This window comes from Poromitra crassiceps (assembly GCF_964638095.1).
Source record: "Poromitra crassiceps genome assembly, contig: HAP1_SCAFFOLD_2072, whole genome shotgun sequence".
Taxonomy (NCBI): domain Eukaryota; kingdom Metazoa; phylum Chordata; class Actinopteri; order Beryciformes; family Melamphaidae; genus Poromitra; species Poromitra crassiceps.
In genome coordinates, this window is record NW_028150353.1 from 1 (window position 1) to 15,000 (window position 15,000).

Below are 15,000 nucleotides of genomic sequence, written 5' to 3' on the forward strand. Positions count from 1 at the left end.
CTTGGCACTCAGCATCGGAGTTGGAATTGGGGGGTTAGATCACCATATGATTCCTGAGCGCGGCACTGCTGCTGCTCACCGCTCCCCCAGGGGATGGGTCAAATGCGGAGAACAAATTTCACACACTCAGGTGTGTGACAATCGTTGGGATTTTACCTCCGGCAGAACCCAGCCTTCAACGTGACGTCACAGACTAAGCATGTAACATACGTTTCTTCGTGACTGATAGTACATAGAGGTCACGTGGAGGCTGGGTTTACCCAGGCTAGCCCTCCGCCCTCCGTTTGTAACGTTAAAATTAAATCCCTACACTGAACTTGTAAACTGGTTATGAAATACTGGTGCCTCTATATGACCTACATGAGCAAATGAGACCATCGGCTAGGAGATTGGATATTTCTTTGTTGTTATTTACATGCCTGCGTACCGCACCGCACCGCATAGCGGAGGACGGGGGGTTACGCTACAGGGAGAAGAGAAGCCGGCTGCCCGGCCAGTCACCAGGAAAACCCGCGGCTCCGGCCTAGCGGAGCCAAAGTCATCCATGACTTTTCGCTCTCAAAACAATTGAAAGCAACCGTCATGTTAAGGTTGAGCAAGGAGATCGATTTTATTTCACCAGAGCTGAAGGCAGCAAGACAAAAGACTGCTGGAAATAACAGGAGAGTTTGGGAAATAACGTTACACACAAGAGAAGGTAAACGCCACTAAACTGGTATCCAGCATTGACAGCATCCAGAGACACAGTAATCACGCCTCTGCCTGACCAATCAGTCGTCTGCAGTGTTTTCACGTCACCGTATGGTACCGGGTCCACAGCCCTGGAACCTCGACAAGAGGTTACTAGAAAAAGTACGACTCAACCCGGGTTGTCCTGGTTTTTGACCGGTGGAAAGTTACAAAAAAAAGCGAGTTGAGCCGGGCGGAGCCGCACCAATAGCAGCGGTGGAAATGGGCCACATGCTTTGATCTTTCCCTTACTGAATGGAAGCTCATGAACACTGCATGTCAGAATGACATACAGTACCACTAATATGGCATTGGTCTTTGTGTGCTTGATGTGCATCTGACAACGCTGTACTGTACCCTCCTGCATGGCTGACAATCAAACACTGTGTTGTATAGATAGGTCCCTGTGAATGTCAGTTTATTGTTGTTTTTGATAAATAGATTATCTGTTATACACTTCTTTATTTCTCTTTTTTACTTTAAAAATGAGTGAATCGTTATTTAAAATGTACAGGGCATTTCAGTTTGTCATACTTGTCATACAATAACTCACGGCATTCAAAAATAGAAGCTGTTAATTTTTTATGTCTTTATCTAGGCCTCTCTTTCTCTACATAGCCGCCCACAGCATGTGTGCTCCTAAGCACATTCATGTCATTGTTTTTCCTTTCTGAAACACATTGTCTGCTCGATCTTTAAGTTAACTCTGTTTCTTAATTAAATTGCACCATGTCTATCAGAATGGGAAGGTAAGGAGTGAAAACCCATACAACTCTGTACCGTAGATGTAGCTCATATATCAATGTCCATCTTAGTTAGCACATTCGCATAGTGTAAAGTTGCTTTGTTTTTCTTTTTCTTTAGTTGTCATTATTTTTTCTTTATTCCTCTCATCATTATTACTATTACTATTATTATTATTATTATTATTATTATTATTATTATTATTATTATTATTATTATTATTATTATTATTTTACTGTTTTAGCAAGCATGGTAGAATTAGAGTCAGGGCTCGGCATGTGTTATGTTTGCATGTGCTATTTTTGGGCATGAAGACTTTTTGATACAAATTTGTCTGGATTATCTTTTTGTTCAGCTTCACTGCCTCATAAGAATGTTGCATGCATTAGAGTTGGTTTTCTTTCCTGTATCTGCTGCAAAACAATCTGATCTTTCTGTCTGTCTGTCTTTCTCCCATCCCATTCCATCTTTTACTCTTCTTTTCTCTTCTACCCACTCTCCATTGTCTCACTGCCCACTTCCTCATTCTATCCTGCATCAACCTCTTTTCCACGCTCGCTCTCTCTCTCTCTCTCTCTCTCTCTCTCTCTCTCTCTCTCTCTCGCTCTCTCCATGTCTCTCTCTAACAGAGTGGGTTCACCCCTCTGCATATCGCTGCTCACTACGGCAACGTGAACGTCTCCACGCTGCTGCTGAACAGAGGAGCTGCTGTGGACTTCACAGCCAGGGTAACGTCCTGTCCTCACGTCTCTCAGCCCATCATGGCATTAAGACGTTACCCTGGCTGTGGACTTCACAGCCAGGGTAACGTCCTGTCCTCACGTCTCTCAGCCCATCATGGCATTAAGACGTTACCCTGGCTGTGGACTTCACAGCCAGGGTAACGTCCTGTCCTCACGTCTCTCAGCCCATCATGGCATTAAGACGTTACCCTGGCTGTGGACTTCACAGCCAGGGTAACGTCCTGTCCTCACGTCTCTCAGCCCATCATGACATTAGGACGTTACCCTGGCTGTGGACTTCACAGCCAGGGTAACGTCCTGTCCTCACGTCTCTTAGCCCATCATGACATTAGGACGTTACCCTGGCTGTGGACTTCACAGCCAGGGTAACGTCCTGTCCTCACTTCTCTCAGCTCATCATGACATTAGGACGTTACCCTGGCTGTGGACTTCACAGACAGGGTAACGTCCTGTCCTCAGGTCTCTCAGCATATCATGACATTAGGACGTTACCCTGGCTGTGGACTTCACAGACAGGGTAACGTCCTGTCCTCACGTCTCTCAGCCCATCATGACATTAGGATGTTACCCTGGCTGTGGACTTCACAGCCAGAGTAATGTCCTGTCCTCACGTCTCTCAGCCCATCATGACATTAGGACGTTACCCTGGCTGTGGACTTCACAGCCAGGGTAACGTCCTGTCCTCACGTCATGACCATCATGACGCCGCTGACTGTACCACTGTGCAACCACTAACTGATGTTTCCCACTTAAAGACTTCCACAGCATGCATTTAAAACTTCCAATCACAACTGTCCCTTTTACTCTCAGCCTATAATGACTGCAAAGGTTACATTTCTCATCCTGTCACATTTTGATCAATTATAAATAGGCGTCAAATGTAAAAGCAGTTTATTAGCTTTCATTATAATATTTTGTTTGTTTTTGTTTTTTGTTTTGCTCCTGCTGTGACAACAGAATTTCCGTCAGTGTGATAAAGCTATCTGTTTCCTCGTCTGCCTTCTCAGAATGGGATAACGCCTCTCCATGTGGCCTCCAAGAGGGGCAACACCAACATGGTGGCCCTGCTGTTGGACCGCGGAGGTCAGATAGACGCTAAAACCAGGGTGAGACCTTAGTTAGTTCATGTTGTCCAGATCAGCTTTCTGTAAATGAAGGGCTACTGAGCTACACTTTTGCCGCCCTCTTGTGGTTGTTCTACAGGGTATCTAGAAACCAGCTGCCTCTGTGTGTGTGTGTGTGTGTGTGTGTGTGCGTAAAAATAACAGATGAAGTCATCAGCACTCACAAATGACTGTGTACTGTATATCACTTTTTAAATGATGCACAGCAGACAAGCGTAACGTAAAGCCTAGGGCTGAAACTATGGGGTATATATGAAACGTGTTCTTTGCATCATTAAAAAAGGGATTTTAACCTATTTGTGAATAGAGTTATTTGTGAGTGCTGACGACTTCATCTGTTATTTTTGTGATTTTTTTTTCCCGTCGTCAGCCGTCATACAGCGCTCTAAATACTGTGAGTTGAGCACGCCAGTTCTTTCCTTTAAGTGGTGTGTGATTGTCTCCCAGGATGGGCTGACCCCCCTGCACTGTGCAGCCAGGAGTGGACATGACCCAGCAGTGGAGCTGCTGCTGGAGAAAGGAGCCCCCATGTTAGCCAGAACAAAGGTACTGGATCATAACGCACTTCATCGTACTTGGAATCTAGTAATATTGGTTATGTACTGTACTTTACTCATAAGGTAAATAAATACATTGATTTGAATATATGAACATCCATTGACTACTTTCCGTCACTAAGTCATAGGGTTGGTGCAATGTATTAAACTGATTGATTGATTGATTGATTGATTGAATATGCCAGATGTGCAGAATGTTGCTGTGCTGTTGCCATGACATTGAGGCTCTTACCCTTTGTTCACACCACACGCCGAAGCAAAGCTCAAGCCACGCTGAAGCTGAGCTCACGCTAAACCGGCCACACAAGAAGCACTCTCTTTCCCTCAGCGCCTCGCTCGGCGTGCCTTGACCCCGCCCACAACTTCCATTGACTTCATGCCTGGCAGCTTCACGCTTGGAAAATAGAACAGAATCCTGAACGATCACTTCAGCGCAGCTTCAGCGTGGCTTGAGCGTGCCACGCGTGCGGCTGGTGTGAACGGTCTCGCCTGTTAACAAGGACGCGGAAATGAAACTGTGGTTTCAGCGTAGCTTCAGCGTGGCTTGAGCTTTCCTACTGCGTATGGTGTGTGAACGCCCGCTTACACGACTTCCATGTTTTGACAGGTCACTGGCAATTATGTGCTGTACTTTCACTGTGAATTTTAACTGTAATCTTACTACACTGATAAGTTGTTTAGTCCTTTTCAGACCTATAAAAAGATTTGGTAGTCAGAGATCAAAAATAGAGCTTGCGCCCATATATGCAGGCAGCTCTGTCCCTGTACTGCATAAACTAGGGTGTGCTGATATTGGCCTACATTTTTTATTTAAATTAATTTGATGCCTCAGTTATGTTAGTTAATTCATCATTTAAAAGCCCAGAGTTCCTGCTACCATTGAACAGGTGTGCTGGACCGTTTTAGTGTCCCATGGGCGAAATGCTGTTTCAGAGGCTTTTTCCACACTCCCAGCAAACACACTTTTTGGCATAAAATAGTCACATTTAAAGATATTAAATCACAGAATATGAGCTATCAGCAACTTTAGTCTAAAAATGTCAGTATTGCTGTCACTGTTATAGCAACAGCTGCTGAAAACACTTAACTTAAGCTATTCTAGAAAAACTAATAATTTCATGAGGAAAGGAAAGCAGATGATACAGTACTTCTCTCTCTTCCTTGGCTTCTTATCCTCTTTCTTCACTGCTTTTCTTTTTCCATCCTTCATTCCTCCGTGCCGTGGTCACGCAGAACGGACTGTCCCCGCTGCACATGTCGGCCCAGGGAGACCACGTGGAGTGTGTGAAGCACCTGCTGCAGCACACGGCGCCCGTTGATGATGTCACACTGGACTACCTCACAGCGCTGCACGTCTCGGCTCACTGTGGCCACTACAAAGTCACCAAGCTGCTACTGGACAAGAAGGCCAACCCCAACGCTAGAGCACTGGTAGAGATACAGGCGTGCACACACACACACACACACACACACACACACACACACACACACACACACCATCACTTGCATACAGGAAGAAATACCTTTATCTTTATACCATTTCTTACACACACACACACACACACACACACACACACACACACACACACACACACACACACACACACACACACACACACACACATTTTAATACCTTTATTTGTGTTCACATTTAGACAAAAAATCCTTGAACACAAACAATAATAGATACACAATCAATGGGAAATCTTATAGTGACAGATGTATCTAGTCTGAATCTATGGATAAAGGAAACAGCGCCTCCTCCAAATGTGGCGACTGCCAATTATTGCAGAAATAGAGCAGAATTTGGCCAGAGCCTTGGCTCTCGGTCTGGGCAGTCCTGCCCTCTGCAGGCCACTTACGACCAGCCTATGGACATTACCAAGGCTTCCAAATATGAAAACAAGCAATTTACAATTATACCCAAGCTGTAAAATGGCATCCTTGAGCAGTTGGTATTTCAAAACCTTGGTGACAAAAGCTTCTACCAGACTGGAATCAAAAGCACACCCCACTTCCAAAATGGTGGCCTCTCTACTGTCCTCATCGACACACACACACACACACACACACACACACACACACACACACACACACACACACACACACACACACACACACACACACACACACACACACACACACACACTCACACACACACACACACACACACACACACACACACACACACACACACACAGCCACTGACACACTTACTCTGCTTTCTTCTCTTTGTCATTGCTTTCTCTCTCTCTCTCTCTCTCTCTCTCTCTCTTTCTCCTCTACTCTACTCTATTCTCTCTCTACTCTACTCTCTACCAGAATGGTTTCACCCCTCTTCACATCGCTTGTAAGAAGAACAGGGTGAAGGTGATGGAACTGTTGGTCAAATACGGAGCCTCCATACAGGCCATTACCGAGGTGAGCCACTTGAGGGCGCTGTCACGGGACAGAGTTTGTGAATTATGATAGTACACACAGTATGTGTTTGATATGTAAATTGTCACGGTTGTAACCTGCTCACATTCAATATTCGTCTTCCTTCATTCTCTCTCCCTCCCTCCCTCCCTCCCTAGTCTGGTCTGACTCCTATCCATGTAGCAGCCTTCATGGGCCACCTGAACATCGTTTTGCTTCTGCTGCAGAACGGAGCTTCTCCTGACGTCTGCAATATTGTGAGTAGCGGCCAGAAACTGCTCAACTTTCTATTGTCAGGAATCATCATATTTAGCACAGAGTGTTAATGTGTACTATGTGTGTGTGTGTGCATGCGTCCGTGCGTGCATGCATGTGCCTGTGTGTGTGTGTGTGTGTGTGTGTGTGTGTGTGTGTGTGTGTGTGCGCGTGTGTGTGCGCGTGTGTGCCCGTGCGTGCGTGTGTGTCTGTGTGTATTTGTGTATGTGTGTGTGTGTGTGTGTGTCCCAGCGTGGTGAGACAGCACTCCACATGGCGGCACGGGCAGGCCAGATGGAAGTGGTTCGCTGTTTGCTGAGGAACGGAGCGCTGGTGGATGCCATGGCCAGGGTGAGTTGGCTGTCACACCATCCATGTTCATCACTATCACCTACTATCACCACATGGCATACATGATCTGTGAGAGAGAAACACAGTGATCTGTGCTTGATTCTGTGTTCCCCAGTCTTGGCTGTCTGCATTTTTTACAATCCCACCCTCTCCTAACCCTGACGCTGCCAGGTGGTTTGTTAAGGTCAGGCACTTTAAAAAAAAAAACCCGGCAGGTGATTGGATGAACCATCTGTCTATCACAGGCTCGCTCTGACTGGCGTCGCACCTAAAGCCCGCCTGCAGCTGCCTCATAGGACGCCGATCGGTGCAAAACCACTGGTGGTTTGGATTCAAAGCAATAGATTGGAGCGTGGGCAGATGGTTTTGTCGTGTCTCTCTCACACATATAACGTTTCCACTCTTCCCGCCACAGGAGGACCAGACCCCCCTCCACATTGCGTCCCGTTTGGGGAAAACCGATATTGTCCAGCTGCTGCTGCAGCACATGGCCCACCCAGACGCTGCCACCACCAACGGCTACACCCCCCTCCACATCTCAGCCAGGGAGGGCCAGGTGGAGACCGCCGCTGTGCTGCTGGAGGCCGGCGCCTCGCACTCACTGGCTACCAAGGTGAGCGGACGGACGAGGATCCGCACCCACATGAAGACGTGAAAAATCACAATCATCTCATACTAGCTCACAAATATCCAGCTAAATATTCAAAGTCAACAGCTTAGACATTTAGGTTTGAAATGAAGTTGGATTTCCCTTCCCTTCCCTCTACAGAAAGGATTCACTCCATTACATGTAGCAGCTAAGTACGGAAGCCTGGATGTAGCAAAACTCCTCCTTCAGCGTAAAGCTCTCCCTGATGATGCTGGCAAGGTGAGCCAAAGAGCAGAGCTTTTGCTAAACTCTATTTGGATAAGAGCAGTTTCACAAACAAGCATTGAAGTTAGTCCAAGGCGAAGTAATTTCTTTCAGTGAGATACTTGTTGCGTTGAGCTTTATAGTCCCTGACTAAGCTTCGTTTGTAAATTACCCACAACAACAAGATGGCGCAGAAGCGACACTCCAATAATTCAAATGTTTTTTGGGGCGATAAGACCCATTCTGAAGAGCACACTGACATGTTTCTTTTTAACTATTGCAGTGCTGCCTCTGCCCTAGTTCTTGAGGATAATGGTTTTCTGTTGACTATTTTGCGGCAGAGCACCCAGCCCAGCATTTTTTCTTTTGTTTTGTTGTGTTTTTAGAAGCGAGTTCCCTCCTGATAGGCTTTTTTTGTGCCTGTGAAATAGACTCGAGAACTGTTTTTAACCAATACAGTCTAGAAAACACAAGGGAAATATTGATGCTAATATTGATGTAACCAGATGCTTCCTCTTACAGAATGGCTTAACGCCGCTGCATGTGGCAGCTCACTATGACAACCAACAGGTGGCACTGCTGCTGCTGGATAAAGGGGCATCACCTCACGCTACCGCAAAGGTTAGAGAAATGACATGGAAGATCCACCCTCACACACGCTTATACTGTTACAGTATATAGGATATAGGAGTTATTTTGTGATGAAGTATTGTAATTTATTTTATAGTTCTACCAATTTTCCTCTCCTGTGGGTTTTACGTGTAGGTGGAGAGAATGATAGCAATTGATAGTATTCTGTTACATCACCACACGGCCATTTTGGTAGGAAAACAACAGGTGATTGTGATCAATTAACAGGTGATTACAATCAAGTGACACTTACAGCCAATGAGCTGTGTGTATTGTAGCGCCATATTTGTAGGAAAAAGGCTTGTGACATCATCGGAATACTATGAATACATAGTAAGTCAATAAAAATATATGAATTGGTAATCTCTGCCTCTTTTATGATGATTTCTTTCTGTAATATCCAACCATAAGAGCAATAGGGACTGCAATAAGAAAGACCTATACTAATACAGCCACGTTACAAAATAGTTCAAAATGACTGACTCCTCCTAATCTCCCTCCCTGTCCAGAATGGCTACACTCCTCTCCACATCGCCGCCAAGAAGAACCAGACGGCCATTGCTTTGGCGCTGCTGGAGTACGGAGCGGAGACCAACGTTCTGACCAAGCAGGGGGTCAGCCCGCTGCACCTGGCAGCCCAGGAGGGCCATGCTGAGATGGCCAGCCTGCTACTGGGCAAAGGAGCTCACGTCAACACAGCCACCAAGGTGACACTCACACATGCTGCATGCATACACACATACAGTACACCAAGGTGACACACACACACACACACACACACACACACACATGCTGCACGCATATACACATGCCCATAGCAGCCCTCATAAGGATTATTTAGAGTATTTAAAAATGTAAAATATAAATGTAAAAATGTTCAACCTGGATAATAACTTCGACATAAATGTCATTAACTAATGAACGAAAAATGTACATTATACAATTTACTCTTAATTAGATAACAATGTAGGAAATTTACTAATCATCAATTAGGTGTTAGTCAACCACACACGCACACACACGTCCCCCCCCCCCCCCCCCCCCCCCACATACACACACACACTAAGCAAGACGAATGTGTGCTTGTGTTGCAGAGTGGGCTGACCCCTCTCCATCTCTCAGCCCAAGAGGACAGGGTCAGTGCAGCAGAAGTGCTGGCCAAACATGACGCCAACTTAGACCAACAAACTAAGGTACACACACACACACACACACACACACACACACACACACACACACACACACACACACACACACACACACACACACACACATAAGACACACACACACACACACACACATACATAAGGCACAATCATACACACACACACACACACACACACACACACACACACACATACATAAGACACACACACACACACACACACACACACATACATAAGGCACAATCACACACACACACACACACACACACACACACACACACACACACGGAGGTAAACACATAGTGTACATGCACACATAAATAGCTACAGTATACAGAGTTCCCACTCGTCATTGGTTCATGGAAGTGGAGAATGTTTTCCGTTGTTTCTTGAATTATCTGGTGAAGTCCTGGAACATTGTGGAATTTCAACATAGATTACTTTCGTGTGCATCACATTTCCACAGCAAGTCAAAGTAGGGTTTACCTACTTACTTTTCAGCTGGGAATATCGCTGAGTGAGTCGCTGAGTGATGAAGTTAGACAATTGGTCGGCCGTGGCACGTGGCACACCCATACACGGTGTGAGTTGGAGAATGCGTGGTCCCCCAACAAGGCAGGACCATGACAGTTCGCTAGCCAACCTCAGACAGTGCTGCCTGCCCTGTACCCTGTGGCTAGCCATCACAAGAGTCACATAAACAAATGGGATTAAAATGTGGCGTCTGCAAAAGATCGCTAGCAAGAGGACAACAGGACACAAACGCACACTCATTTCACCAGCAGAAACGTTACACCGCACGAAACATGACAGCAAAACGGCATGTAAGACCAACTAGCTTTACTGCTGCAGCAGCATCAAGCTACCTAGAGTTAGCTAAGATGAGACATAAAGTGGGTACATTTATCCTTCAGAGTTAAAGCATAAATTGTGTCACTTTTGAGGAGAATTGGAGAATAATGCTGTCTTCAGCTGTGCAGAGCAACATAAATGGTTAGAGAAGGATAATAGTATAAACTAAAATAGTAGTATAAACACATCACACACTGCCCAGCTATATACAGTACTAGGTTCTGACGTGGGCTTTTTGTTTACTTTTTTACAGTATTATGTAACTTGTGGTAGTTTCAATTGGCTGCGTGGTGGTTCAGGGGTTGGGCCTGTTGCCTCACAGCAAGAGAGACCCAGCAGCTTCGGTTGCTGGCCCTGTATCTTCCTGTGTGTAGTTTGCATGTTCTCTTCATGTTTGTGAAGATATGCCAAAGATATGCAACTCAGGTGGATTGGATACTAGGTATGAATGTTTGTGGACTTCAAGACGTATGGTCGCCGAGGTGATGGGGCCCCCCCAGCATTTTTTTTTCTTCATGTATGCAATATATTTTCCTCTCTTTCATCTCCTTATTCTCTTTCCACTTCAGCTCGGATATACCCCTCTCATAGTGGCCTGTCACTATGGAAACGCCAAGACGGTGAACTTCCTGTTACAGCAAGGTGCCAGCGTCAATGCCAAAACCAAGGTACTGTAGGTGTCTGGCAAGCTCTGAACACGTTATTCTGCAAGATGACGACAGTAGCACCCTTTGTTTCAAGTTTTTCCAGAGACCGTTCAATACAAAACACCAACATTGATCTCCTTATGTCTTTGTCTATAGAACGGATACACACCCCTCCACCAGGCAGCACAACAAGGGAACACACACATCATCAATGTTCTGTTACAGCATGGTGCCAAGCCCAGTGCTACGACAGTGGTGAGAAAAGTCCACATTTTCTTCACTCACAGATCTACAAGGAATTAAGAAAAAAATAACGGCCTCTCCCTCCCTCCCTCCCTCTCTCTCTCTCTCTCTCTCTCTCTCTCTCTCTCTCTCTCACACACACACACACACACACACACACTCTCTCTCAGAATGGAAACACTGCTCTCTCCATTGCTAGACGTCTGGGTTACATCTCTGTGGTGGACACGCTGAAGGTCGTCACTGAGGAGGTCATCACAACGACAACGGTAAGCTCCAACAGTGATCAGACTCTAGATCTTGGACCACTTTACTTTGCCCCAAATTTCACAGAGAACCCAGTTAAATCCCCTGTTTCTCATGTAGCCATTTTTGTCTGTATTTTTCCATGGCTGTGAATGGGTGTCGCGTCAGACGGTTACAGAGAAACACAAGCTGAATGTTCCAGAGACCATGACTGAGATGCTGGATGTCTCTGATGAAGAGGGTGAGTTACTGCACACACAGAAAGCGAAAGAAAGATCCCATCAAACTCATAAACACTGATTCATATGCTATGATTAGGACCATATGACGTATATTCCAAAGGTGCCCTATGATAAAGACGCTTTTTATTAAGGAATGCCTTGACGGAATGTAATCAAATTTGCCTCAAACGTTGGACTCAAGGATGAACTGATTGGATTTTGGTGGTCAAAGGTCAAAGTTCCAGGTCACTGTGTGACCTCACAAAACGCCATTCTCAAGTTCGTTAACGCGATATCTCAGGAACGGCTTCACAGGATGTCTTCCAATTTGGCTCAAAGGTCGACTTGGACGCAAGGATGACCTGATTCGATTTCGGTGATCAAAGGTCAAGGTCACTGTGACCTCTCGGACGCCATTTTCAAGCTCGTTAACGCGATATCTCAGGAATGCCTTGATGGAATTTCTTAGAATTTGCCTCAAATGTCCACTTGGACTCAAGGATGAACTGATTCGATTTTGGTGGTCAAAGGTCAAGGTCACTCTGACCTCACGACCGCTCGTTTCATGCTCGTTAACGCGATATCCCAGGAACGCCTTGACGGAATTTCATCCAATTTTCCTCGAACGTCCACTTGGACTCAAGGATGAACTGATTACATTTTGGTGGTAAAAGGTCAAAAGTTCACGGTCACTGTGACCTCAGGAACGCCATTTTCAAGCTTGTTAACGCGATATCTCAAGAACACCTTGACGGAATTTCTTCCAATTTGCCTCAAACGTCCACCTGGACTCAAGGATGAACTGATTCGATTTTGGTGGTCAAATTTCAAGGTTACTGTGACATCACGACCGCTTGTTTCATGCTCGTTAACGTGATATCTCAGGAACGCCTTGATGAAATTTCTTCACATTTGGCTCAAATGTCAAAGTCTGGACAGACATGCATGTCGACTGCTCACTTGTTGGCGGAGGCATATATCCGCCGTGCGGTCGTTCTAGTTGGTCCTAAGAGCTGTGTATTCTGGGTAATGTAGTTTTGTAGCTGTGCGGGTTCTTAAAGCTGTGTGTTCCATAGCTCTGAGGCTCATGGAAGACGAACCATTCACTGAGATGTCTGTGAAGCTGGAAGGTATCAGACTGCTCTGTCCGGCTCGGCCTGCCTCACGTGGACTATATTTGTGTTCTTGTACCCAATCAGTGTAATTCTATATCCGGTGCATGATGCAATGGTTTTACTTGGTAAAGCAATACAGTCACAGAAAGCATATCTATCGGTGGCTTAGCTCATTCCATGTCTGCTTTGAGAAAGTCTTTGTAGTTAATGTGGCTGTTTTGGGGCTGTGCAGTGTTATTTCTTGGTCTCTTTCCTCAGGCACAGCTGCCTTGTTTCTTTATAGGGTATAGTCGCACTCGCAGCTCTGTGGAGTTCATGTTAATGCGATGGTGGAAACTAACTGCACGAAGATTATGGAGGGTGTGGTTATGATCAATAAGGATGATTATGGTTTCACCTGTCATTTCAATGAATTGTTTTGGCGTCTTTCATCAGATTAGAAAATGTTGATTGAGTGGTGTGGACATGCAAAACACTGTTTTTCACACATTGCTATCAGGTCTTTGAAGCCTAATTTGTGGAGTGCTCAAGTGGCACACTGTAGATGGAAAGGGAGATCAGGAAAATCATGTGGAGACAGATTTAAATGAATACGGCTATGGAACTTGCCCTCTCAGGCCAAGTGTGGACACAGCAATTTGAACTCAATCACAAACAATCATAACTCTCTCTCTCTTTCTCTCTCTCTCTCCCAGGTGAGGACACTATGACAGGGGATGGAGGGGAGTACCTGAGAGCAGAGGACCTCCGAGAGCTGGGAGACGACTCTCTGCCTGGACACTACCTGGACGGCTTCAGCTACATGAGCCACAACCTGGACAGGTCACAAACAACACACACACACACACACACATGCCACAAAAAGTCCTTTCACATCCAGCCACGTTATCGACAGCAGTTACAATGGGCATGTATCCCTGCCGATATTAGGCTGTGAAAAATATTTTCTGGGGTAAAGACCAACACTCCCTCCCAGGAGCGGATCCGTCAGCTCCGTCGAAACTCCGCCAGTGATGTGATCCGTTCTTATGTCGATTTATGCTGCCTTGTTGAGAAATGCTTGTGCTATCCTATCGAAAGATGATACCTTATCTGTAAAGGTTGAGACTCGTGGGTACCCAAACTACCCATAGAACCCATTCTCATTCAGATATCTTGAAGTGAGAAGTCAAGGGTCCCCTTTGAAAATGACCATGCCAGTTTCCCCCCCGCCAAAGTTTTTGCTAAATTCACAGCGCTATTTAGCCCCCTTCCCGACAAGCTACCATGACATGGTTGCTACCAATGGATGCCTTACGTTTGCTAGTTTCAAATGATACATGAAACTTTGCTCTGGCCTTAAAAGTAAGCCCGCTACAGCCATTTGATTTGCAACACTATTACATCGGGAGATTAACAGGAGAAATGACCAATCGGGAGCACAGAGGGAGAAAGAGTTAACATAGGGATACTCATGTGAAAGTCTGGAGTGCAGGTATGGGCATAGTACAGTATAATAAAGAAGGTGGTTACAAATTGCTCCTTCACCCAGAAAACTAACCCACCTCCCCATTCCAACAGGCACCAGCAGACTCCCATTCACCAAAGTTTCCACCAGAGAGAAGGGGTTCTTATAGAGGACATGCTTACAAGCCACCAGGTACGGACAAATCATACCAACAGTGCAGTGATGTATATGAATGTAGTTGTATTGATACAAACAGTGTAGTGATTTATATGATTGTCATTGTATTGATACAAACAGTGTAGTGATGTATATGATTGTAGTTGTATTGCCAACTGGCCCACTACTCTTCTTCTTGTTCTGTAGGTGTCGTCTCTGTCGAGAGATGACAAGGAGTCGTTCCGTCTGAGCTGGGGCGCCGAGCACCTCGATAACGTGATGCTGTCCTCCAGCCTGCTGCACTCTGGGTTAGTGCACACACACACACACACACACACACACACACACACACACACACACACACACACACACACACACAGAGACCTGCACACGTGCACGCACACACAAACACACACAGACACGAGCACCTCGAGAACGTGATGCTGTCCTCCAGCCTACTGCACTCTGGGTTAGTGCACACACACACACACACACACACACAC

At 45.7% G+C, this 15,000-nt stretch overlaps 1 protein-coding gene across 1 annotated transcript; it reads left to right on the top strand.

Annotated features, from left to right (window-relative positions):
- Positions 1–2,102: 2,102 nt before the first annotated feature.
- On the top strand, positions 2,103–14,805 carry LOC310772138 (uncharacterized protein; the record flags this gene model as incomplete). The annotated part of the gene is made up of 19 exons (XM_083664589.1): positions 2,103–2,201; positions 3,224–3,322; positions 3,788–3,886; positions 5,131–5,328; positions 6,220–6,318; positions 6,474–6,572; positions 6,823–6,921; positions 7,337–7,534; positions 7,691–7,789; positions 8,297–8,395; positions 8,914–9,111; positions 9,499–9,597; positions 10,992–11,090; positions 11,226–11,324; positions 11,483–11,581; positions 11,727–11,799; positions 13,590–13,716; positions 14,455–14,533; positions 14,705–14,805. Coding segments are annotated over 19 exons (2,162 nt in total), but the record flags the coding sequence as incomplete, so codon positions are not given.
- Between the last annotated feature and the right edge of the window lie 195 nt (positions 14,806–15,000).